General features: G+C 39.3%; 1 protein-coding gene across 1 annotated transcript in view; it reads right to left on the bottom strand.

Moving 5' to 3' along the window:
• Positions 1 to 27,615, bottom strand: part of arhgef1a (Rho guanine nucleotide exchange factor (GEF) 1a) — a 79,290-nt gene extending 51,675 nt beyond the window's left edge. Inside the window, exons 1-7 of the mRNA XM_063010666.1 lie at positions 27,051 to 27,615; positions 9,392 to 9,498; positions 8,998 to 9,218; positions 6,183 to 6,357; positions 3,932 to 4,037; positions 3,791 to 3,830; positions 3,540 to 3,681 (exon numbers count right to left, since the gene is read on the bottom strand). Coding sequence (XP_062866736.1) covers positions 3,540 to 3,681; positions 3,791 to 3,830; positions 3,932 to 4,037; positions 6,183 to 6,357; positions 8,998 to 9,218; positions 9,392 to 9,427 — 720 coding nt within the window. The 5' untranslated portion in view covers positions 9,428 to 9,498; positions 27,051 to 27,615. The remainder of the gene's footprint in view (positions 1 to 3,539; positions 3,682 to 3,790; positions 3,831 to 3,931; positions 4,038 to 6,182; positions 6,358 to 8,997; positions 9,219 to 9,391; positions 9,499 to 27,050) is intronic.
• Positions 27,616 to 27,848: the final 233 nt, after the last annotated feature.

The following is a 27,848-nucleotide window of genomic DNA, read 5'->3' as shown; positions in this document are numbered from 1 at the left end:
TTTTTGACATGGCTCCAGTTTAGTTCTCCTTGATGTAAATGGAAGGAGCTGCTGATCGCGCAGATTCGATAAACATCAGCGTAAATGAGCTGTGTAAGATGATATTAAATTTCTTATGTGCAGGGTGACCACACTTGATCTGAAAACATCTAAAGACAATCTAAAATCATACCCTGGTCACATAGCGCACAATCTAATCATCTAATCAATCACATGAATAATTCAATTCTTTTCTACAATTTATTCAAATGTACCTTTGTCCAAATCTAATTGGCTTCTGATTTTTGAATGAATTACAATGCTTACAGAAGCTGAAAAAAAACATTTTGAACAAATTCCTGACCCTAAAACTGCTCTAAAATGTTTAATTCCTGTTTTATTTAAGGCAGAGCAAGGGGGTATTAAGACGTTCAAAAGAAATTGTGGTACAAGAACAGACTAGTCATGGTGTCTCTATCAAAAGAAAAGTTTGAAAAACTCAGCTGTGCTATTGGCCGGCCAGGCATCTTAAGACATGATTGACTATGTCATGCTGGGGTGGCCACATAGCCTAGTCATTGAGTTTTACACTTGTCAGCGTGTGCCATACTGATCCCAAGCCCGGGTAAATCAAAGAGGGTTGCGTTAGGAAGGGCATGAGGCGTAAAAACAGGAGCAGTCAGAAAAGGAAAAAATGGATTGTATCTAGCTGTTAGTAACAAGTAGGGCTGAAACAGCTGGACCACATCATTAGTATCATTAGTATGGGTGACCACATTAATAACACATCGGCTTCTCCTACTGAGAGCAGTCCGGTAGGTGTGCTGTGTGTGTTTAACCTCCGAGCCTCTAGTCTCGCTCGACTTGAGCCTCCACCCAGGACTAAAGGAAGACAAGCATCAAGGCTCTTCTCTGTTCTAGCACCCAAGTGGTGGAATAAACTTCCTCTGACCGTCCGAACATCTGAGTCTCTGCTGTCTTTAAAAAACGATTAAAAATCCACCTTTTTACTAAACACTTAAGCTGACTTGTACTTATTTACTAACATTTTTTTTCTATTTAAAAAAAATAAATAAATAAATAAATAAATAAAAATTGGTTCTAACAGGTTTCAGCAGATTTGTGTTCTTCGACTGTTGTTTACTTAAACTTGAGAAATGATATGTTCACTATGGAAGCACTTCTGTAAGTCGCTCTGGATAAGAGCATCTGCTACATGCAGAAAATGTAAATGTAAATGTTTAAGGACATATCAAGTGTTTAACAGCTGATCTGTGTGAGAAAAAAACAGATCCCATGAGGTCCAGTGAGACTAGAGGACATGAAAAAAGAGAGAAGTAGAACATACTTCCCAAACAGACTAATCACATGATGCACAAGGCCAGCAGGCTTAAGGTGATGAATCTGAAAAATGCTTTTGTTTTTACATGTCAATGTAAATGTGTAATAAATGGTGACACATTCAAGTAAAATGTCCATCTCCTCTAGCTGCATTATTACATTTTATCCATGTGCTTTTATGTTGAATCGAGAATTAATTTCCTAATAAGGACATATAATGGGATGTGCCAATTCTGTCCACAGTCTGCTGTCCCTGTCTGTGTCTGTCTGTGTGTGTGTTTATATGTGTGTCATTAGCACATGATTGTGTGTGTGGGTGTTACTGTATGCCTTTGTGTGTCTTGTGTACACTTTGAAAAATATGTACATGTTGAAAGTAGTACGCCTGCATCAGACCATTTTAATGAAATAAATGTGTAAATGTCTTGTTTATTAAAACACTGGAGTATAATCGTTCACTTTATGGCCAAAGTGTGTGGATAACCCACTAAATTATCTATTTATTTTTTGCATTTTTCACCCAGTTTTCCTCCCAATCTAGTCGTATCCAATTACCTGATTGCGTTACGCTTCCTCTCTACTGATGTTGACCTCCTGATTTAGGAGAGCCCTGACTAACACATGCCCCCCGACACGTGTGCAGTAGCAGAGGTCATCATTGCATCAGCTATGAGAAATCCCCTCAGGCACCCTCACTGAACAACACGAACAATTGTTCGTGTAGGCGCCCAGCCTGCCGGTAGCAGAGCTAAGATTCAAACTGAGTTCGAGTTGTGCTAGAGTGCTTTACCACTGTGCCACCTGAGCGCCGATATTGTACTAAATTATTACACTCAGATGTTTTAGCCACACCCATGGCTAACAGTTGTATACAAAATTGATTGAAGAATATATGCTTCCATCAGGGAACAGTTTGGAGAACACACAAAAGGTTGTTCCAGTCTCAAGTAGAAATTTTTTTCCAATTTAACCTCCTGAGACCCGAGCTTTGATTTTTTCAATGCATTTTTTCTATTCCTTTTGTTTTTAACCTTATTAGTTGGGTAGCACTGTCGCACACCGTCACAGCAAGAAGGTCCTGGGTTCGATCCCCAGATGGGGCGGTCCGGGTCCTTTCTCTGTGGAGTTTGCATGTTGTCGTGTGGGCTTCCCCCGGGTGCACTGGTTTCCTCCCACAGTCCAAAGACATGCAAGTGAGGTGAATTGGAGACACTGAATTGTCCATGACTGTGTTTGATATAACCTGAATCTTGTGTAATGAGTAACTACCGTTTCTGTCATGAATGTAACCAAAGTGTAAAACATAATGTTAAAATCTTAATAAAGAAACAAACAAACTTTATTAGTTTTCTAGTACTTTTGCTACCACTAGATGGCAGACAAAAGTGTCCACTAATGGGGACAATCGGTCTAAGTTTAGCAGGTCAAGGAATAAGGCATAACAAAGCCAAAATGTAATGTCCTCATATGTGACCGCAGGGTCTCAAGAGGTTAAAAGGTTTGTTGAGGTTTGTTGTTTTTACGTAAATAAAAAAAACTGACTGCAACCAGATAGTGTAAGGGTCACTGAGGTGGCATGTGTACCCCTGGACCTGCTAGAACGGGTAACTCAATATGCAGGATGCTTAACCAAGGCAGAACAATACTGTGGATAAAATGCCACAGACAAAAATGATTCTGTAATCTAAGCTCATGTCAGGTGAGCCCATAAAAGATGATTTACTCTGACTTCAAGCCAAAGATGTTCAGCCTTCTAGTGCAAAGCAAACGCTACTCAAAACTCTATGCCGGGTCTTCTTTGTACTTTTCTCCAGTGAACTCATGGGTTGAACTCACAAGTCTTCATGATGAGTAAAAGCCTGGGTTTCAGACAGGACTAAATGTGACTCAACAGCCAAGTAATGAAATAAACAGAAGTGGAATGTCTGCATGTGTGTTTGTGTGTGTGTCTGAGGGACATTTCATAGAACGTTATCGTTTCTCCTAGATTTTATGACTTATGCTGCCCACTGCTGGTATGATCCAGTAATGCATCTCAGACTGGTGACTGCAGATTTCATGTCACTTCAAACTTACCAGCTATACTTAAATAAGGTGTATTTAATAAGAAAGCCTCCTCTTTCCTTTAATTTTTTTCTTTTAAAGTGACCAGAGGACATGCTGACCTCATGTAGAATAGCTTCCTGTAAAGAGAATAGGATGCCTCAGTGGCCTGTTACCTTCCGATTGGAGGTTATCTTTCGCAGGAAGCTAAATGTTCGGACTAAAGCATTTTCTTCTGTCTCATCTCCGTCCTCATCCAGCTCTCCTTTTAAAACCCCTCCAATGTCCCAGTTAAGGGCAGAAAAAGCACGGTCTAGACTGGGACAGAGAAACACGAAAACATTTATTTATATGAAATAAGATCATGTCTGATGATCATGCCAATGCTAATTAATACAATCCTGGGAATAAAGTTAACTCAACCAACCTGTGAGTTGAACCTCTACCTTGGCAGTATGGCACGCTTTCTGAATTAAAAACAAAAACACATATATATTATTACGTAATTAAACTGCAATAACACATAATGTTTGTAACAGGGGAGGTTTAATAAACACATTTTTCTTACCATTGCAGTATGAGCGAGGGCGAGGAGCAGAAGATTTGGGGATGCGTCTCACAACAAAGAGACTTGGGGCTGAAGCACTGCATCCATGCATCTGATTTGCCTGCTCCTAATTATACAACAAGTTGTTTGCAATTAAGCTCAGAAGTGTACATACACCTACATACTTTCAATGCTGTCATTTAATTTTGTGACATTGCTTTCTAATTCACTGCTGGATCACAATTTGGTGACAACTGGTGTTCCAACATAACACTAGCACTGGTCAAAATTAGAGTGGTCAAAGATTCAACCAGAGTTGTGCCAGAAGCTTGCTGATACACTTTGTGATCACATGATGCTGTTGGCTTTATATTTTGGTTTGTGCACTATTCTCCTCCTAGGATTAACAGTGAGGTATTTAAAAATCTCTACAACACTTCTGCACAACACACACGGGCATGTCTTTCCCATGTTAATGTCACTTAAGTGCCGAGAACGGTCCAAATAACGACCCAAATAAAATCTGGTCAATGGGGGTCCTTATGGGGGAGAACGGGTGGGTGAGTAAAGTGCACAGAGCAACAGAGAGAAGAGATGAACCACAGTCAGACACACAAGACACACAAAGATCATTTCTATGGTAAGTGTAGCTTATAAAATAATAACTGAATGTATGTGCCAGATAGGTGTACCCAGAGTGGTAGAGAGAGAACAGAGTGGCGACACTCCCATAGGGAACCGTTGGAAAGGGGGCGGGACATTTTTTCTGCGCAGCTTCCGGGTTGTGGAGCTCTGAATAGTTCCAAACATCCCATAGAGCCCCATTCATTTCCACTACTTATCAAACATTTTTAGCTGTATGTTGCTTTGTTTTAAAAAAATAATGAATATACTTAATACTGTTATTGTTTAGCATTTGCTCAGCACTAAATGTTACATGTTTATCTTAATTAATAGGTATAACCCAATTTAGCTTAGTCAGTTAAGCTTAATTAATGACACACGAGTCTTTTCACCTAAAATGAGTTGATTAATCAAGAGTCTTGTTACAGAAATGATCATAAAACATTAGAACCACAATAAATCATTATACTTTTACTTTCATACTTAAGTACATTTGAAGGTAAATTTAGTTTAGTACTTTAATGGAGGTAAAGAGTATTTTTACTTTTACTACTACTTTTACTGGAGTAATATATTACCTTGGATATCTCTACTTTAACTCAACTTACATTAGACAAAATTAAATTCATAATGAATTCATTCATGTATTATGTAGGAATCAATTATTAATCACTCATGAAATAAGAGATGAATGAATGCTATTTCATGTACCTGCACTATAATGTTAAAGGTACGGTAGTGTGTTTATGAATCTGTTCATTCAGTGCAGGTAAACCTTATGAATCCAGCACATGACTTAGTGTTTAGCCAAAATGATTATTATTATGAATCCTCAGGAAAGTGAAGGGAGGTTAGTTTATGTAAAAAACAAAACATAAAAAAACTTTAATCTCTGTACTGTATCTTAATGATATTGCATTATGTAATGTATGCTAATATAATGTACTGTGTGTTAACAAGAACGACCTATTAACAAGTCATTATAAACATCAATCTTCCACTTTATATACCAGATTGACATTAAAGCAGATGCAGTAAATGTAAACGCAGTTGAAAATACCCAGAAATTGTACAAATGTTTATTATTTAGCGTTTAATATTTCATTCACTGCTGCCTGTCCCATATGAGAACATGACAGCGCCGGGTTTGTTTGGAACTATTGGAGGGTTACATGAACCACGTGACTGCGTAGCGGCGAGATCAAGGAGTGTCGCAACTCTCTCTATCTACGGCTCTGGGTGTACCTAATGAAGTCCTTAGTGATTATACATGACCCTTTCAAGTGTATGTAAACATGATAAATACCAGGGCCAGTGATAGCTCAGTGGTTAAGGTACTGGACTAGTAAACAGAAGGTTGCCGGTTCAAGCCCCGCCACCACCAAGTTGCCACTGTTGGGTCCCTGAGCAAGGCCCTTAACCCTCAATTGCTCACTGTGTAAGTCGCTTTGGATAAAAGCGTCTGCTAAATGCTGAAAATGTAAATACCATGGTATACAGTACCATTTAGGGGTCAATCAACATTTGTACAAACCAAAACAGCATTTTTGTGCAATCATGGACATAATAAATAATTACTTTTTAATTATGCACAGAGACAAGACTTTTAGATACAAGAAACTACAGTGCATACTATTCCTATACAGACCTCTAATGGTGAGTGTAGCTGTGGCAGTGTCTCAATCCCAGACTCTTCCTCAGTGAGGGAGGACAGGGAGCCCTCACAAGTGACGGACCTGCGGGCGTCCCGCGCTCTCCGACATCCCAGCGCTCCACCCAGCACCAATGCCATCTCCTCTGGGTCCAGGTCTTCCAGGCTCACACTGACAAGCAAAAATAGAGACATATATATTACAAAAATAACATTAAAACAGGCTTTCTGAAATTAAGGTACACTTAAATGTATTTAATGTACATTCACTCAGCAGTGATGCTGTAGAAAAAGCTGGTAAGTTGTGTATTAAATGTTCTTATTGGTTCTGTAGTAGATAGGGGTGATGTAAACACATTTTAAAGGTTGGGGGGAAACTTCTCAGTAGTTGGGTGTCTTTTGCTGGGTGTGGTACTGGGATTGGACATTTTCAAACAACAGTGTAAAACAATCTAGTTACTAGAATGACAGTGAATTCACACATTTTATGTATTTAAAATCATAGAAAAAAGTTTACATTAAATTGGCCACTTTAAATTGCCACTAGTACCCCTTTTCCACCAAAAAAAACGTGGTTCTTGAACCGGTTCTGTTCAGGTTTCTCTGAACCTTGGTGTTCTGTAGAGAACCGACGCGCGTTTTCACCAGTTTTTGAGAACCAAGCAGTGTCATCATCGGTGGGTGTTACTTACTAAGAGCTAAGAGAAGTAATATCATGGCGGAGTGTGTGGATTATGTGCGAGCATTTGTGCTGCTGTTACAGATGTTTGTTTACATGTAAAAAGCAGCGATCTAAATATCGGTGATAAGAAGACGTGACTTGTTTGTCTCAGTTGTTGTTTTCTTTAGTTTATTGACGTGAGAGGAGTTTTGCGCTTCGCTTTCACCGCGACTCTCGGCGCAGATAGCCGATTTGCTCAGCGCTCGACTCGAGCGGTGAAACATCATTAAAGTTCCACAACACGAACATCCATCTGTGTGAAATAAACATCAAATCCAGTCTAAAATACCACATGTATCTGTGTTTAGCTGGATTTACTTCACGTGTGTTTATGCAGCTCGGGGAGTTGAAAAAGCTTCACGCTTTATTTTTCACGTTAAGCGTTTTTCGTTCTGTCCGGGTCACTTTTATCTCGTAATATCACACAATTCACCTTTTTAAAGGCGCTTTGAAAATATCAGAGGCAAACTGGTTCAAAATGTAATCAGGTCAAGTTTAAAAGATAAAAATGCAGCATTAAGCTCCATATGAGACCCCAGCGGACGGCACTGTTGCTAACGCGCTATGCTGTAAAACACGACACGCCCATAGACGGACGTCACGGTTCGGGCTGAAAAACCAAGTATTCTGTGGTGCCAGATTGGCCCGCTAGTTCACTGTCTAGAACCTCTTTTTTCCGGTGGAAACACGCGGAACCGGTTCAAAATCAAGTTCGGGAACCGGAACGGGCTCTGTGCCGCGTCGGTGGAAAAGGGGTACCAGTGTGAGCAAGTAAGAGAGTCCAGAGTATTCCTGCCTATCACCCTACAAAAATGAGGATTTTCTTACACACTATAAAAGCTTTTCTAATTAGTGGATGTATTAAATGTTCTAAATGACGCTAAATTCTGTGGTACTATTGTTCACAAGAACACAAGTTTTCTTACCCATTCCACCCACTAATCTAAACAGACCCCAAAACACACACAGTTAAAAACGAAACCCAAATGAAATCTTACTCACTCATTCCCTGAATTCAGCACAACAGCCGATCACAAATCACAAGAAGACAAACTACTGTAAACTGATACAACTGTACAGCCTGTAGGAGGCATGTGTGTGTGGGGAAGCGGATGAACACATGTAGCTGTGATAAGTACATTGGCACTGGCTGGTAGCATTTTCAACAACAGGCCACAGTGCTGTGTAAGCCATAAAGAGTGTGTATTTGTCACTGACAGAGAAAGAGAACAATACACTAATAAACTTACAATAATAATGAGCAATGGTGTATCACAAATTGGTTAATTCAGTGGTGCACTCCACTCCACCATTAAGTTAGCCAACCGCGTGCCACTGTGTCTAAATCTCAGCTGTGTAATCAACCCACACCCATTGGCTGTGCCTATACAGCAGGGAAGTCACAAAGGTCACAAAGGAAAATCCATCTTCTTTTAGCCAGCACCCCTGTTAGCAGACCACACAAATCTGGCTAAATCACCAGAGCTAAAAGACACTAAAACAATGGCTGAGTTGGCTGTACTACTAGACCAATGGCTTTAGTTCAGACCAATGTCAGTTTTTGCTGTGTTTTTTACTATGTCACATGCTGGTGGACTGAGTAACTGCTGCATTTGTGAAAACCGGTTCTCAGTCTGTCTCTATCCTTTCCCTGTCTTCTCTCTCTGCTTTGGGCTTTGGATTATGGTCTGATTTTCTTACTTTAATCCCAGTCTTGTTTTGTCCTGCAATATGGTTTCATTTTCTAATTCTCTTAGGTGCCAGACTCTGCACTGTTACAAACACTTTCTATTTAATGAAGCAAGATGTCTATTATCACCTCATCAAAGTGCATACTGCTAATCAGGGTTGCCAGATCTTTGATGGGAAAACAGTAGGTAATGCTAGGCTCTTATTTTTGCTGCTTTTCGAGTCAGAAGAGCACAAAAAAGCCTAACTGCTAATTAAATGATGGGCATAAGACAGCAGGAGAACAAAAATAAGAGTGTGTAATATTAAAAAAATGTCATGCCGATAATGATACTGCACTTGAGTGCCAGGATTGGTATAGAGAGCAACATCATATCAGTGTGTAACAGTGTGTTTGTGTACCTGCGTGTGTCAATGGCAGGGTTGCCCTGTATGACGGCACCTGGCTCCCAGCTGTGTCTTCTCCAGGGGTCGAGGTGAGTGAGGTGACGTGTGGCAGGAGAGCGAAAGGTCACAACTCCTGACTTGAGAGGGGAGATGGGTGGAGAAGAAAGAGTGGAGCATGGGGAAGGTGCAGAAGAGCGGTCGCGAGGATGAGGCGAGGAAGGTGGAGTGTTTGACATCTAGAGTGGAAAACAATAAAAAGACGGGATATAAATGATTGTTTAAATACTATCCACTGTCAAATTTTCTTTTATTTTAAGAACAAACACAATTGGCTGTGTCTGAGGAGGAAAATGCTGTATAGGAAAAATATAAAGAGCCTAACATAATTCTTTACACGTAAGTTTCATACCATGTCACTCAGGTGTAGTGATTCCTCAGGACCCATACTCAAGCAGCTTCTTCACAGCTCCATCTACAGATCCACCACTGATATGGCAATCCTTCTGTTCCTGCACCCTGTGGGACAAAACATACAGTCTTTGTCTTACAACAGTAGAATGCAAACTGTTTTGCAAACAGATCCTGCATACATCTGGTAAATCTGTTCAACTTCCATACCACTTACAAACAAATACCTCCTAAAGTACTAAATAAAAGAACCTAAGCACCCCGTTCTAAGTTTAGGAGTTTTTATAATAAAACTATATAGTAAAAGGCCAGAAATATGTGAACACCTAACTATGTGCTTGTTAGGCATCCATTTCCAAAGCTATGGGAATTCTAATCCCTCAGGACCACTCCTCTCCACTCCAAAGCTCTTCACAAATCTTTGTAAACATGTTCTTATTTAGTCAAATGAGCATCTGTAAGGTTAGGCAATAGTAAACAGATAAGTGCATAGATGTACTTTATTTATCCCCAAGGAAGAATTTGGGTGCTTCAGTAGTGACAGTATGCACTCATATTAAATACACCCACTCATACATACTATACTTATTTGCACTTTGTAACAGTGGCCCAAAACACAAAAAAGTGCAAATGATGACATTAAACATTCAACACTCATGCTGATCATTTACTCTTAGTATTCTCTTAGTATTATGGGAGAATTGCTATTGGGTTTTTATATGGTCTATGGTTCATGCTGTGAGGGTGTAGACAAGAGAGCATGTTGACTGAAACTATTGGGGAGCGAGACAGCAGCAGAAAAGATCTAGTGCATCTTAAAAGCATCTATGTGGACTGAGTCTGTGGCTAATGTTGCTTCTGCATATAGGGCCATAAACACTAAATGCAGGCTACTGTGCTTTATTTTATAATTCTCACTCTTTATTCTTTTTCCATGAACTTGGGTTGTCACATGTCAACTGAGTAGCTGGCATGGAAGTCACTAAGTTGTCTTTTTTATTTATCTTTCTTTTACTTTACTATGTGGTCCGTTGTTTCACTTTGGGCTGGGGCTTACTACTGATCCCCCTGTGGGGCGAGTGCATGGAGTTCTGTCCCTCTTTTTTCTGCATGACTGTGTGGAGAGTGATGTGTATTTTTCATTACACCGATCAGGCATAACATTATGACCACCTTCCTAATATTGTGTTGGTCCTCCTTTTGCTGCCCCATACACAACAAACTGTGATGCACTGTGTATTCTGACACCTTTCTATCAGAACCAGCATTAACTTCTTCAGCAATTTGAGCTACAGTAGCTCGTCTGTTGGATCGGACCACACGGGCCAGCCTTTGCTCCCCACCTGCATCAATGAGCCCCGGCCCTGTCGCTGGTTTACCACTGTTCCTCCCTACTTTTGATAGATACTGATCACTACAGACCGGGAACACCCCACAAGAGCTGCAGTTTTGGAGATGTTCTGACCCAGTCATCTAGCCTGCCCATTTTTCCTGATTCTAACACATCAACTTTGAGGATAAAATGTTCACTTGCTGCCTAATATATCCCACCCACTAACAGGTGCTGTGATGAAGAGGTAATCAGTGTTATTTACTTCACCTGTCAGTGGTCATAATGTTATGCCTTGTCGGTGTATATCTGTTCTTTTGCTTATTTGCCTTAGAATTTAATTTGTTTTTATTGTTCTACCTCTCAAAAAAAGGAATTAGAAAAAAGAAACTCAGTAAAAACTAGGATTGACTATTGAAGTGCAGCAACCAACTGATTTAGCTCGCATCCAAGTGCGGAATCATGTGCTCATAAAAATGCTGTGACGCTGCCTCTAAAGGCAGCTCAGTTTGGTCATGGGAAAGCGTGATGTTCAAATCACTTCCCATTTGAGTCATTGTAATTCTGACAAGGCAACAGAGCATTGCTGTCTTAGCTCATTCCTGGGCTTTATTAGATTCCTAACATACCAAAATGCATACACCAACTAGCATATTAATGAATTGTGCATTGTAAACATGAATGAAAATAACAGCTGTGCATCAATTTGATTTGTGTTATAAGACACTAAATGATTCTTGTCTAGTCCTTGCTAAACACTATTAGCAATACAACAATTAACATAATTCACATCCGTCTTAAATGTTGTAGAAATTGTTAAACTTTAAAACACCAATAGGGAATGTCATACTGTACGTAATTGTAAGCATTACAATTTTGACTAGAGTTGCCAGATTTTAGCTGTGGGGGGGAAGGGGTCATGGGCTGTCAGATGCTTTAGTCACCTTTTCTGCTATTACTGGCTGAACTCTTGGGAACCCTCTCATCATAAACCATGTGCAAAGAAATTAATTTAAACCTGATCAGTATTATTTGTTAAATGGGTGGGGGGCATAAAGGCAATTCACTTTTTGTGGATCATGTCCTCCCAGTTGCTATGCTTTCTATTAAATGACAGCTCAGCTGTTTGTCCTGAGTGCACACAGTGTGTTCTGCTGATACAAGTTCGGGTAGATTATTGGCTTATCACACTAATAAAAAGCAATGCAGTGACATTTCTTTTGGGTACAAAGTAAACTCATTATTAAGCAATGTAGCGAGATATATGTGCTAATTTCTTCAGCTTGTATAAGGAGCTCAGTCTCAAGTTAAATACACTCTGTTTGTAGAAGGGCAAGGTCTCCTCCAAAGAAGCACATCGATTCCTTTTTAGATTCTTTTTCCATACTAAAAAGTATTAAGTTGGCTTAAAGGCATGGCACATTGATGCAGTATGGTGATGGGTTCAGATCTCACCTCCAGTCACTGTCTGTGATGAGCCTGGCATGTTCTTTCTTTGCATGTGTGGGTTTCCTTCAGGTACTGGTGTGTGTATGTTGGCCAGAATGAATGTTTATCAAATACTGCACAACGTCATTTGCAAAATAGTGTTTGGTTGTTTGTGCACGAAAGTGCATAAAAGTAGGTGATGGGGTATGACTTCACAGATCCGTGTTCCCACACACTCCTACAGGCTGCTCAAAGCTACTATTCATACAGCTGTACTGAGTAATAAGCATGTGTGTATAGACACGTGTGCATGCAAACCTGCCAAGAGCACTTCAGTTAATCATAGTCAGCTGATAAGTCTGTTATTAACTTCATACCACACCTTGGCACACACTCACCTACACACATAGACATATATAGTTAGTCAGATAGAGGAAGTAGGAAGGATGAACAAGAGACCTTTTGGCCTCTGTAGTAGGGCTGGGTGATTTTGCACAAAAAAAAAAATCTCGATTATTTTAAAATTATACCCGATTGTCGATTACGATTTCGATTTTTTTTGTTCTTGTATAATGCAATTAAAATAAGACTCAAATTTCTTTTTTTGCATTGTAATTAAAGGCTGCAGAAGTGCAAAAATAGTAACAGCACCACCTATAATTATCCTTTTAAGGGACTCAAACTTTATAACAATAACGATATCACAATAATTAACAATAATTAAAACAAAATAGATCTAAATTATCTATATCCTTATCTATCTATATCTAAGAATAGCTCACAAACAACTTTTATTTTAAATAATGTTCAGCAGAACCTCCTTACATTAGGAAAAAAAACTACAAAAAGTTCTTTGCATGTTTCTTAAAAGGAACACGAGCCTGTACTGTGCTGTTTCCACCACTGAGTGAGTCTGCATCAGTATCTACACTGGGGGGGCATCAAGCGATCACTCAGCTCAGCTTTGATTTTGTCCTCTTGTGATTTGGGGGGTGGATACAACATTTTAAACATTTAAGGATGTGTAATGTGTCATTTTAGTCCCATAAAACTTTCAAACTGTATTAACCACTATTATGTGTCGTAGAATGATTCGATTCTATTGAACGGCCCTTTAAGCCAAAATAAAGGAACCGATTCGCGCATTTGGGAGTCGTTACATACATACGGCTCTTTAAAAGGAACCGAGACAAAAGATCCGACTCCCTATCGCAGAATTCACTGCAGCAGTTTCCCAGACGCGATTTTTTTACTCAGTAACGGATGTGATTTAAAATGTAGCGAATTACAATTCTTAGTACAAAACTTACTTAAAAGTAAAATTACAGGCTGTAAAATCTACTTTAAAAAGTACAAGTACACAAAAAAAAACGACTCAATTACAGTAACGCGAGTAAATGTAATTCGTTACTTTCCAGCCAATCCTGATCGCGCTCATCGGCTCCGTATTTTGATTCAGTTCAGCGGTGTTTGATTCAGTGAATCTTAATTAAACTCTTCTGTTTGTGTCTCGTTTAGCCGATCGTGTTTGCGCTCCTTATTACTGAATCTAACCGTTACCGTGTATAATCCTTGTTGTCTTCCGTTTACTGTTTTGGTTTTCGCTGGTTTTGGACTCTACCTGATTTTGTACCCTGTTTTCGCCCTTTTTATATCAAACTTTCCCTGATTTATATTCCGCGAGCGTCTGGTCAGTTTCTGCTTCGTGACATGTTGGTATTTTAATTAAAATATAAAGTATACAAACAATCGCGATTGTCACATTCTAACATCGGGTGAAAACGTTCATGCGAATTAACCGAATTAATCGTGAAAATCGCCCAGCCCTACTCTGTAGACATCACACTTCCAGTACACTATATTAAGAACAATCTGTACTGTGAACATTTTATAGTCTTAATAACAATACAAACACATCTGTAACTGCCCCCCTGCTGTGGAGATTGTTGGGTTGGCACTGTTACAGAATCATGCCTGTCTGCATTGCAATATACAGTAGTATGGCCGGCAGAGATTATAAAGGCTCAGATCATTGATGTATCAGTTCCTCTTAACTGACGGTCAGTGGTGTCTCATTGAGCGGTAATCCACCCCAGGTGGAAGTTTATCTATTTATCACGGTTCCTGCCTTACAGATGCAGGGAAACTTAACGAGTAGTTGCCAGGTCCTGCATTTCCCACTACATTATTTGACTCCTATGACAGAACTTGTGGAATGACTCAGAAAACTCAGAAGAGTTATCAGGGGCTAGTCTGCTACCAGTGAGACGAGAAAGAGGACAGTAGAGAATGCTGCCAGCAATCTATGCAGCCAACATAGTGTGTCATACTTGACATACATTTAAATATTCATATATTAAAACATGAACTAGCAGCCATGTGATTTGCTCTTCTTCTATACACTGATGAGTCAAAACATTAGATGGCTGTTTGGTAACAATTGTACTTTAATGCTTGGATATATAATTTTAATACTGGTAACATGATGTTATGCAACAACACACAGTGCATCAAACCCTTCTGTGTATGAAGCTATGTAGTTGCAGGCCTATCAAGAGTGGCTATGCTGTTGTCCACCATTGAGAGCATCTACACTGGGCATGTAGGCATTGCAACTAAACTTTAGAGCAAGATCATGTAGATGGCAAGCAAATGTGCATCGTTTTTCCACAGAAGATATTAGACCAGGATGCACTGTAGGATGATCCACTTCAAAAAGTACAGCTGACGTTTAAGGACGTTCTGGTAATTTCCTGGCAGCAGATAACACAAGACTCAGGTCAGAGTTGTTTTGCTGTACAAATATATATACTCATCAGCTCTTCTGTGAGTTCAGAGCAGTGATTCGCCAGCCATAAGAAATAAACCTAGGTCTGCATTACAGAAAAACATGATTGTTAGTTGAGTGTGCTGTTACATGACCAATAAAAAAGCTTATTGCACTTTGGCAAAACATACCATGAAAACGTCATCATGTTATCTCACTGTGAAGGCAGCCGGCAGGCTTCTATAAACACACCCAAATGCTTCCTATGTGTTCCAGATTTCTCTTTCCCTCCCTTCCTTCTATCTTTTTCACTCCCACCCTCGTTCCTGAAACATTTGCTTGCTCTTCTATTTTCCAGATTTTCCCCTTTCTGTTCCTCACTTTCTGTCTCTTTTTGACCCCACTGAATTTACTCAAAAATCTCAAAAAGATTATGTAACATCCCATGTGTACATAATTAAAGTCAAATGTCAAATATTGGGACTGAATTACTGGAACAAAATTACTGAAAAAAAAAAAAATGAGTGAAGGTTTTCTAAAAAAGCTAGTTTTGAAAATACTGTATATATACAGCAACTTTTTCCTCACATTTTGGTGATGTTTAAAGTTATATATTATCTATAATAGAATGCCTTTATTTGTCATATACTGCATACATATACATGTGTACACTCACTCACTCACTTTCTTAACCTTGTCACTTTGGGGGATAGAGTGCTGGAGCCGATCCTAGCTTTTCAATGGGCGCAAGGCACACAGGAACACCCTGGACAGGGCGCCAGTGCCGCAGGGCAGACATACATACATACATACACACACACACCCATTCACCTATAGGGCAATTCAGTGTCTCCGATTAACCTGGACTGTGGGAGGAAACCGGAGCTCCCGGAGGAAACCCACGCAGACAAGAGGAGAACATGCAAACTCGCCTGGGAACTGAACCCAGGATCTTCTTGCTGTGAGGTGACAGTGCTACCCACTGAGCCACCGTGCCGCCCTTACATGTGTACAGTACAGCAAAAGTCTTTCTTCACATATCCCAGCTTGTTTGGAAGTTGAGGTCAGAGCGCAGGGTCAGCCATTGTGGGGCGCCCCTGGGGCAGAGAGGGTTAAGGGCCTTGCTCAAGGGCCCAACAGTGGCTGCAAGGCAGAGCTGGGATTCAAACTCTCAGCCTTTCAGTTGATAGCCCACTAGGTTACCACTGTCCCTGTCATTTACTATTGAAAAATGGCATTTGTAATTCATGTTAGTAATAAGACTTCAGCTAATGATTTTTCTGTTGTCATTAAAAAGCACAGTGAAGAGTGAATTCTCGCCAGGGTCAGTAGAAAACTTACAGTAGAGTGTCTCTTTATAGCAAGATTTGTATACCTCTGACAAAGCACATTAATTTTTTAAAGGAAGGATGATTTCCAATCATTGAGTCACAGCAACAGAACAATAGCAGAAATAAAATATTGTAGTCACAGCAAAAGCAACACAAGCTGATTAACCAGACTGACAGTAACACATCTGTATGTCAAAAAAAATCTATTTGTCATATGACTCATTTTAATCATATTGTTTTACAAGACTGAAACACCTCTAATGATGATTTCCCCTCCCATAATACTCAATTTATAATTAATAAAACTGACGTAACCCTTACACCACTTTCCCTCTCCCAAAGCGCAAACACTTTTGACAATAGAATTAACGATGGGTGCACTGAGTCAGAAGGAGGATGTTTGTGCATGTGTGTGGGTGTGTGTTAGGGCTGCACAAATAATCTAATTTTTATAGTTTCTACGATAAAAACATGTTATTGCAATATGCTATTGCACTTTTTGTAGTAGTATTCTACCTCGGTTAAGCATCCTGCAAATTGGTTTAATTTTATATTCTTGCAGGTGTGGGCCTACAACTGCCACCTAAGTGGCAAGCCAGGACCCGCCCAGTTATATAAGATCAATAAAAGGTACAGGATTCCATCCCGAATGTATTTCTTCCATCTCGCCGCACCATGCTTTTATGTTAGTGGCCCAAATGTGCACAGACAACAGATCTGTGGTCAGGTAGAACAGCAGTATAAAACATAAGCCTAAGAATTCACAGCATTAAGCAGGACTTTAAATTAATGTGTGAAAGAAGATAGCTTTTGGGTTTGCCACATGCAAATTTTTGTACTGTAATAATTTGCACAACTTTAATTTAAAGAGGTGATTTGTTTTTAAATATACAGTGTATCACAAAAGTGAGTACACCCCTCACATTTCTGCAAATATTTTATTATATCTTTTCATGGGACGACACTATAGACATGAAACTTGGATATAACTTAGAGTAGTCAGTGTACAACTTGTATAGCAGTGTAGATTTACTGTCTTCTGAAAATAACTCAACACACAGCCATTAATGTCTAAATAGCTGGCAACATAAGTGAGTACACCCCACAGTGAACATGTCCAAATTGTGCCTAAAGTGTCAATATTTTGTGTGACCACCATTATTATCACTGCCTTAACCCTCCTGGGCATGGAATTCACCAGAGCTGCACAGGTTGCTACTGGAATCCTCTTCCACTCCTCCATGATGACATCACGGAGCTGGTGGATGTTAGACACCTTGAACTCCTCCACCTTCCACTTGAGGATGCGCCACAGGTGCTCAGTTGGGTTTAGTCCATCACCTTTACCTTCAGCTTCCTCAGCAAGGCAGTTGTCATCTTGGAGGTTGTGTTTGGGGTCGTTATCCTGTTGGAAAACTGCCATGAGGCCCAGTTTTCGAAGGGAGGGGATCATGCTCTGTTTCAGAATGTCACAGTACATGTTGGAATTCATGTTTCCCTCAATGAACTGCAGCTCCCCAGTGCCAGCAACACTCATGCAGCCCAAGACCATGATGCTACCACCACCATGCTTGACTGTAGGCAAGATACAGTTGTCTTGGTACTTCTCACCAGGGCGCCGCCACACATGCTGGACACCATCTGAGCCAAACAAGTTTATCTTGGTCTCGTCAGACCACAGGGCATTCCAGTAATCCATGTTCTTGGACTGCTTGTTTTCAGCAAACTGTTTGCTGGCTTTCTTGTACGTCAGCTTCCTTCTGGGATGACGACCATGCAGACCGAGTTGATGCAGTGTGCGGTGTATGGTCTGAGCACTGACAGGCTGACCTCCCACGTCTTCAACCTCTGCAGCAATGCTGGCAGCACTCATGTGTCTATTTTTTAAAGCCAACCTCTAGATATGTCGCCGAACACGTGGACTCAACTTCTTTGGTCGACCCTGGCGAAGCCTCTTCCGAGTGGAACCTGTCCTGGAAAACCGCTGTATGACCTTGGCCACCATGCTGTAGCTCAGTTTCAGGGTGTTAGCAATCTTCTTATAGCCCAGGCCATCTTTGTGGAGAGCAACAATTCTATTTCTCACATCCTCAGAGAGTTCTTTGCCATGAGGTGCCATGTTGAATATCCAGTGGCCAGTATGAGAGAATTGTACCCAAAACACCAAATTTAACAGCCCTGCTCCCCATTTACACCTGGGACCTTGACACATGACACCAGGGAGGGACAACGACACATTTGGGCACAATTTGGACATGTTCACTGTGGGGTGTACTCACTTATGTTGCCAGCTATTTAGACATTAATGGCTGTGTGTTGAGTTATTTTCAGAAGACAGTAAATCTACACTGCTATACAAGCTGTACACTGACTACTCTAAGTTATATCCAAGTTTCATGTCTATAGTGTTGTCCAATGAAAAGATATAATGAAATATTTGCAGAAATGTGAGGGGTGTACTCACTTTCGTGATACACTGTATATGTAAAATAGCTGAAAGTGTTCTGATTTCATGATGTCGTATTCATTACTCCATTCCAGATTCTGAATGTACTGCTGTACTGCTGTTGATACACCTCAACCAATATTAAATCAATGTCTCATTATTAAATACACTGATTAGCCATATCATTAAAACCACCTCCTTGTTTCTAGTTCTACAATTACTGTACTGGACTGTAGTCCATCTGTTTCTGATCCACTTATACCAGCACAACAAACACTAACACATCACCACCGTGTCACTGTCACTGCAGTGCTGAGAATGATCCACCACCGAAATAATACCTGCTCTGCGGTGGTCCTGTGGAGGTCCTGACCATTGAAGAACAGGGTGAAAGCAGGCTAACAAAGTATGCAGAGAAACAGATGGACTGAGCGTAGAAACAAGGAGGTGGTTTTAATGTTATGCCTGATCGGTGTAATGTTATTACATGTCACATTTTGTCCATATCATGCAGCACAAAAAAACAAATAAGCAATGTTTTACAGTTGGGACAGGGACTGTGTAAGACTGTAAGGTAAAGTGGTCAAAACACTGAATAAATATAAACACATGAGTTGATCCTGAAACACTTGATGCTGTCATGATTAACTATAGATCACTGCAGTTAAATCAGGGATTATTCCACTCACAGTCTATTAAAATTCAGAAAATCCTCTAAGGCCTAAAACCAATGCTAAACAGCCGTGACCCTTCATTTCTCTGATGAAGCTGCATTAAAATCCAACATTGTTCTATCATGAATATAACCACAGAGGCTGGGGAACATTCTAGAAAACCTGTCAGTAAACACAGTGTGACGTTGAATCTACAAATGCAAGTTAAGACTTTACGATGCAACATGGGAGCCATATATCAACAACTTCTCTGGGCTCAAGCTCAGTGGAAATGTGTGCTGTGGACTAGTGAGTCCAACTTTCAAATTGGTTCTGTGTGTCTTCACCCAACTATTAATTCAAGGTGTTTCAGCCACACTCATTACAAAATGTATATAAAACTATATACTAATATATAAAAAATATATGTTTGAGTATGTTTATGTTTAGTGTGTGTGTGTATCTGTGTGTGTGTGCGTCAGTGTGTTATGGGTCAAGCCTTCAGGTGCATCATGAAGACGTTTGAGCTTGATACATGACTCAAGCTACACCGGTCTCCCTAGAAACCAAATTAGCATTCAAAACAGAGGCGGCTGAATCTCTTATCAACAAAGGCTGTATGTTAAACTGCTGCACCCAAAGCTAAGAACAGCTTCACTTTCTTTTCCTTTCTCTTACCAACAAATAGTCACTTTAAATCCATTGATTTATTGTAAGTATTAGAAATTTCTGAACTAAACAAACCTGGGACGAAAAGATTTTGTGCCTGGGCTACTGTTTTGTCATTTGTTCTTGAGATTTATTTCTCCCACAAAACAACCAGAAAAAGTGTTTCATACATGTTCCATACATCATTTCTTTAATCTCTGGTCTATACTGTGCATGCAACACACTTCAAAAATACACTTGGTTTGCATATTTCTTGATGACACAATAAAATAAATTTGCGCTCAGGTGGCGCAGCGGGATATTCCGCTAGCACACCAGTGCCGAGATTCTGAACTCCTCAGTTCGAAACTCACCGTTGCCACCGGTCGGCTGGGTGCCATCTATCTGGCATAATTGGCAGTGCCTACAGCAGACACGTTTCTGCTAGGGCGGGATGACCGGACTTCAAACGCTGTGTAAGCACCCTGATTAGCAGATAGAGAGGCTCCTGTGCAGAATGTCGGAGGAGGCGTGAGCAGCAATATACCCACCCCGACTACAATCAGGGATCCCCCAGCAGCGGAAGACAAATTGACTACACTAAATTGGGAGAAAATGCATAAATAAAAAAGGAAAAATGTATTCAATCAGTTACTGGACCTTCTGGACAATGCTGTGGGTTTCACCTTACAACAACATACTCCAATGCTTTGATTTGATTTGGGAAAGGACATCTTTTTTAGCCTACTGTTTGCACCTTTGCAGCATTTAACATTATTTACTAGACATGGTTTTGTTCTCTCAATTCTGCCAGAATTATTCATCATGTAAAGTGGGATCTTGTGGAGTTCTATCCTCTTTACTCTAAAACCCACACTGCACTGAACTTTCCATGTCAGATCTTTAAACCACAGGTAGCATTGTAGTGTTTTACATTGGTCCTGAGCCCAGCAGAGTTTGTCATGCCATGCGTTCTAAGGGCTCAAAAGTCTTGCACATTCAACAGTGGTTTTTGGCCTTGCCCTACAAGAACAGGCATTTCTCCAGATTCCAAGAATATTTTCACAATGTTATGTATGGTAGATGATGAAAGATCTAAGTGCATTTAAGAATAAATTTTTCATTCTTTTGGTTCAACGTCACAAAATACAATTACAATTACCATCAAAAACCGTCTTTTTGTACTTCTGTCAGTTAAATAAAGATGCAATATAATTAACAACACAGATTCTTGTTTTCATGGCATCATTTAAATTTCCCAACTTTCCTGGAAATGGGTTTTACATTAGTTTAATTTTATTTCAAAAAGAACATCCTAAAATCCTGCAACTGCAAACACATCTGTATTTATTTTTCTAGATCTGTATTTATTTTTCTATTTATTTTTCTAAACAGTACTTTTGTTTACAGAGCGTCCATCACTGATCTCTGCCAGTAACAGCAAAAACAAATATTAATAAAATAGCAGCTTGCTGTACAGAGAAAAAGAAACAAACATCAGCCCCTAAAGGCATGAATAAATGCTTGTAACTTGAATACATTTGTGAGCTACCAGCACTCTTTTAATTGTGTTCTTGCACAGTCAAGCCTCACTCCAAACCTAAACTGGCTTGGTCTTGTCTTGCTTATAAAGAAAGCATGCACATACTGGTTCAGGGTAATGACAATGGGTTGTTAGTTTGAGCTGAAAATGCATCCAAGTACCATTAACAAAAAATACATGATATTTTAAAACTAGTGAGCTCTGCCTGTTGGATTTAAATTACTACACTCATTAGTCTGCACTGAGACAATGCGCTAATCATATTGTGATGAGATCAGAATCAGATCTGCAAGCATTCAGTATTAGGGAAACTATAAAATGTATGATGCAGTTGATACTTGTAAACTATTTAATAAATTCCTTCTGAGTTAATAAGACTCACTCAGTACACCTAAGACTACAACTTTGAGGAGTTGTTATATAGAAGAAAGAAGTGGTCCTTTGGACCACACTTGTCCCTGACCCTCTTGCCTTGTGTTGTCTTTTTGTTTCCTTCCCCACCACTAATCTGTTCATCCCCCTGCCACCTCCTGTGCTGTCACTCACTTCATGACCATAAACATGCCTTCCCCCGTTCCTCTTTTGTATCTCTCTCTTTTCGGCTCTCTCTTCTTCCTTTTCTTATTCATTCAAAAGGAGGGCAAGTGTGAACTCCAAATGGGTCCTGAGTGGAACTGGGATTGCAAGTCAGGCTTTCTTGCCCATAGACAGTGTCTGACCTTGCAAATGCTGATGATAGTTACTCCTACTGAACATGCTGAATGCAGCAGATATGAGCAGCATGAGCACAAAGATTTGAGTGACTTTGATAAGGGTCCAATCACTATGGCCAGACAACTGGGTTGATGTATTTCCGAAACATCAAAAGCAAAGGGTGCTCACAGGCAGACAAGCCACAAACCACAAACAATTTGTTGGGCAGCTAAGACTCACTGATATCAGAAGACATAAAGGTTACCAACAAAGGCCTACTGACCTTGCAAATGCTTTTTTTTTTTTTACTAAATGGACACAAATTCCCACTGTTACTCTTCAAAATATTATGGAAAGACTTGAAAAGTTGGCTGTTATAGCTGCCAAAGGAGGCCATCTTTCTATTAAAGCCCATGGTTTAAGATAATAAGTACATATCAATCTTTATACCGAGAGATGCAAAATATCCTCATCATTTTTGTAAACAAGCGTGTACAGCTCTTTAGCTTAGATTTCAGTTCAAATCAAGCATCAGCTGTTGGTGGTGAATTTAAACCAAAAGCATCAAACAAACAGTGATTTAATTGTCCATTATTGCTTAACTGGTTATCATTAACATAGTTCATATCTCAATAAAAAGAATAAACTGGTTGAGCATTTTGCTGATCTTTATCGAAATCCCCAAAAAAGAGATGGATTGGTGTGTTGTCCGGTGTTGTTGCATCATTGTATCTATTAATTCTGGAAAACCAGACTCACCGCACCCTTGACAACAATAATGTGGTGGTAAAACATGAAAATGAATTTATTGGAATCAGCTGCCCATGTCTATGCTTTAGCACCTTTCCCACTTTAAAGTTTCACTCCAACTGCCAATAAACCCCCCAAGTGGGTCACTACCTCACTATCATTGGTCTTTATGGCCCCATTAGTCACAGCTGGCTGGTAAACATGCCATATGTATCCTAACAACAAATTCACACATACTGCCTCTAAATGGCATGGTCAGTGTCATTAGAACCACCCCCCAAAATTATGCATAATGTTTACATAATAGGCATTGCCATGTATGTCACAATCAGGTATATATTAAATGTTGAGCTGATGGTAGTTACTCTTACTGCATGTGTTGAATGCAGCAGATATGAGCAGCATAAAGATTTAAGTTACTTTGATAAGGGTCCAATCACTATGGCCAGACAACTTGGTTGACGTATTTCCGAAACAGCAAAGGGTGCTTCTATCAGACAAGCCAGCAGTAAATAAACTTAAAAAGAGCCTCACAGTAAAGATAAACCAGAGCAGCGCGTGCGTGTGTGTGTGTGTTTGTGCCTTTAGAAGAGACGCTTTGTTCACAGTATCGCTATAAGTGATTCATTGATTCATGAGTTGATTCGTTTTTATGTGAAGCGTAAGTTTCTCTTCTCGGTTATCTCTTCGTGTTTACTGTTATTAATTAAATGTCGTGGTTTTAAATAAACACCAGCTACTACAGAACATTTTGTGTGACTCTCTTACATTAAAAAGCTTCATTAAAAAGCTTAATTAAACTGCTATTACCACAGATCTGTAAGCGACCGTCAGACTCGTTCCGTCTAAGGAGCTAAAAGTTTTCTAAAAGTTCAGCAGATGATCCTGAACTAACGAATTTGGTAATGAATAAACTTTTGCCTCTGATTGGCTCTGTAACGTTTTCTGTTCTCATCTACATCACAAGTAAGAACCGCTTACGATTTACCAAAGTGAACCAGGAGTTTATATAACGTGCTGATAGAATCGACTCAGATGTGACCGGGTTGAATTATCTTTTTAAAGTAAATATTACAATCAGCAAAATTACATCGTAAGAGCTTTCACGATGGTTTCTGTACGATTGTTGATGAATGGTGATGTGATGGTTGGTGCTTCGTAGCTCAAAGTCTGGATCAATCCACTGAGCTGTTAACTTAACATGGTCTTTATATATCACACGATCGGATCGGCTACTTTTAAGAAATATCGCCGATCGCCGATAGCATATTTTGATTAAAAACCGGCCGATACCGATTCGTAGCCAATCGATCGTCCCATCTCTAGTCATAATGTAAAATTATGAATTGTAAAAAAAAATGTATAAGCAGCATTTAAATGAGCATGTTCCCCTTTTTGTTTTAATTACAGCATGCCCTCAAGTTGGCATGGACACCATGAGCAAAATCTGATGATCCACGATATCCCAGCATGAGTTCACTGAAGCATTTCCCCAGACACTGGCCTCCAATATGTTCAATATACAACACAAGTGTAGGAAATAATACTAATGTTTCCTCTAGTTCTACCCTCTAGGCTCTCTTTTATTTCTCACTTTATTCTCTGTTTCTTTCTTTCGCTCTATGAGGTCATGTTTTTAAACAGTGCTTTCTGGGCATAAAATTCTGAAAAGGCCAACACAATGGTCTCAGGTAGCTGGAAAAATAGGGAGTGTACAGGTACACAGGCCCAAACACAATGTACCTCTTAGTGCACCCCTCTCCTACTGTGTATGCTCAATTAAACATTTTCTCTGGTCTATTGCACAAGCTTTATGTCTACAAATCTTAACAAGCGTCGCTTGCCCTTCCACTCCACAATGACCATAGACACAAGTAGACAACTTAACTCAACATAAAGGAAGATGCCTTATATATTTTTTCACACATATGTAAAGAAAGGGGGCATAATAAGGGCATGATATCATGTTTCTCTGTGCTGTATTACTTACTTAATGAGGAAAAACAAACCTACAATATATGAGGACAAAATGTACCCATGTTGTACTTTTGTAATTACTGACTAATTAAACATTTGTTAAAAAGTGTATTGTATTCTATCTATATACATCTGTATAATCGTAACAATTATAAAACATTTAAAAAACTCATAACATATTCACACAACACCTGTGATGTGACATGTAATGACAAACATGTTCTGTATGAAATCTCTCTCCTGCCATATTTCCATAATTCGTTTACATGAAAAAAACATTTATGCAACTGATATATTTAAAGCACAATTTACAGTTTAAGTGATCTGTTCATACCACAGTATAAAATGTAAGATAAAATCTCCAATGGTATTTTCTTCTATTGTCAGTATCATGTTATATAATGTCATACTGCCCAGCTGCTTTTATTCTAACATACTTAAATATAATAAAATGATTTGTTTGCCTATCAAGACAGATTTTTTTTTTGTATACAACTAAAGTGAAATGGTGTTTGCAAATGGGCATTATCTGAGTTATTCAAAGGGCTGATATCTCTGCTATCGCTGGTTCATTTTTACAGGTGAACAAGGTACATTAATTAAATACCTCAAGTATCTGACAATATTGTTTGTTTAATTTTAACAGGAGGGTTTTTTTGTAAACTTGGTAGCTCTTTTTTGAAGTGTATAGCAAAATATATTAGAATTGTGTCATGTATTTGCAATTTGGATAAAGTAAACAGAAATGTATTTATTTATTAGGATTTTGACGTCATGTTTTACACACTTTGGTTACGTTCATGACAGAAACAGTAGTTACTTGTTACACAAGATTCATCAGGTCACAAGTTTACTGTCAAACACAGTCATGGTCAATTTTGTATCTCCAATTCACCTCACTTGCACGTCTTTGGACCGTGGGAGGTAACCGGAGCTCCTGGAAGAAACTTACACCAGACACTGGGAGAACATGCAACTCCACACAGAAAGGACCCGGACCGCTCCACCTGGGGATCGAACCCAGGACCTTCTTGCTGTGAGGCGACAATGCTACACACTTAGCCACCAAGCCAGCAAGTAAACTGAAAACGACTAAAACTAAACTGCTATGTTATGTTATAACATATTTGTATGGCAAATATTCACTTGCTTTATGGCATTAGTCTGCAAAATTAAAGTATCCATGACACCAGTAATACTAACAGTAATACATTTACATTTTCTGCATTTAGCAGACACTTTTATCCAAAGCGACCTACAGCACTGTGATAGTATACTGTCTAAGCAATTGAGGGTTAAGGGCCTTGTTTAAGGGCCCAACAGTGACAACCTGGCATGAACCTGGGGCTTGAACCAGTGATCTTTTGATTACTAGTCCAGTACATTACCCACCTGGCTACAACTGCCCTTTAATACCAGTATATGTGCTACAATTTATAGCAATATGGTCAAAGTGTTCAGTACAAAAGTGTTGCACACAGTTTGACCCATTTCATGAGGTTTTGAAGTATAACTACAGTATATACTAACTATACCTAAGTCAATAATAAATAAATAAATAAATAAATAAATAAATAAATAAATAAATAAATAAATAAATAAATAAAACAGTGTGAATTGTGTTCAAATATCAGGAGACATTTTCACCTAAATTAGCATTAAACTTGATTATAAAGCTCAACTCTATAGGAATCACTGGCATGCACGGAACACTGTCACCACACGACCTTCCGTCGAGCTGATGGCAAAAGTACAAAGAGTCTCAAAACCTCAAAAGCACCGGGGTTAGTTTTAAATAAATAACTTATTTAAGCTTTACGTAATATATTATTTTATTGTATTATTTGCTTCACGTTTAGTTCCCCTTAAATGTCCACATTTAATTGTAATTAATTCAAAAGTCAACGGAACACTGACTGTACTGTGTGTGTGTGTGTGTGGGGGGGGGGGGGTATACAGAAAATACACTAATACAGATAATCTCAGAAATTTTGCTTTTAGTTAAAATTTAATTTAAATAACAACTTTACCTTGTTTAATGTATTCCAAACACAACTACGAGATAAATATGACTTAAATGTAAGGTAAAGTTACCTGTGAGCGGTCCTGTAGCACAGTAACGGTAGTTAATCTCTCTCTTTTGGTGGTCTGTCGGTAACTCCCCGTTCACACACAAAAAACACTCTCGTTTTACAAAGTTCCTGTCAGAAAGTTCTCAAAAGTCGTCAGTAACAGCTGAACAAGCACTTTCCTTCCGAAAAAGTTCCTGTTTTAAGCTGTCCTCCCTCTAACAGCTGTACAGGTGGACGGTGGTGATTTCTGGCTGGGCTCTCTAGCGGCTACACACATCCAGGACTGAACTCTAACGCTCGCGAGCCTCGCAGCCTGGGTTGCCAGATTCTACTGCTCTCTAGAGGCTACACACATCCAGGACTGCGCTATCACACTCGCGAGCCACTCAGCCAGTGTTGCCAGATTCGAATAGAATAGGTGGTTAAATCTCTATAATGCCATAAACTAGTGATTATAATGGACTAAATCTAGTTTAAAAAGAATTAAAAAGAACATAGAACTGTAGATTATTGTTAGAAGGAAGACTTAAACTATCAACTTACTCTGAGATAAATTTGTTCAGATAGATGTAACTCAAGAAGCACCATTATTCCATTAGATTATAGTCTAAAACACGACAGACAAGCAGGTTTACATCATCATGGGATTAAAAGCAGGACTCAAATTCCCCTTTTCTTTGACAAAAATAAATCTAAATTTCATACAATTACTTTTAAACTCAAACTTATTAACTCATTAAAGCTTTAACCGTTTAAAATAAAACAAACAACTTAAAAGAAAACAGCAATCAGCTGCTGCTCATGTTGTTGCTTTGAACAG

The sequence above is a fragment of the Trichomycterus rosablanca genome, chromosome 2, assembly GCF_030014385.1.
Source record: "Trichomycterus rosablanca isolate fTriRos1 chromosome 2, fTriRos1.hap1, whole genome shotgun sequence".
Classification (NCBI taxonomy): domain Eukaryota; kingdom Metazoa; phylum Chordata; class Actinopteri; order Siluriformes; family Trichomycteridae; genus Trichomycterus; species Trichomycterus rosablanca.
Note: the sequence above shows the minus strand (reverse complement) of the source record. Positions and strands in the feature narration are given on the sequence as shown.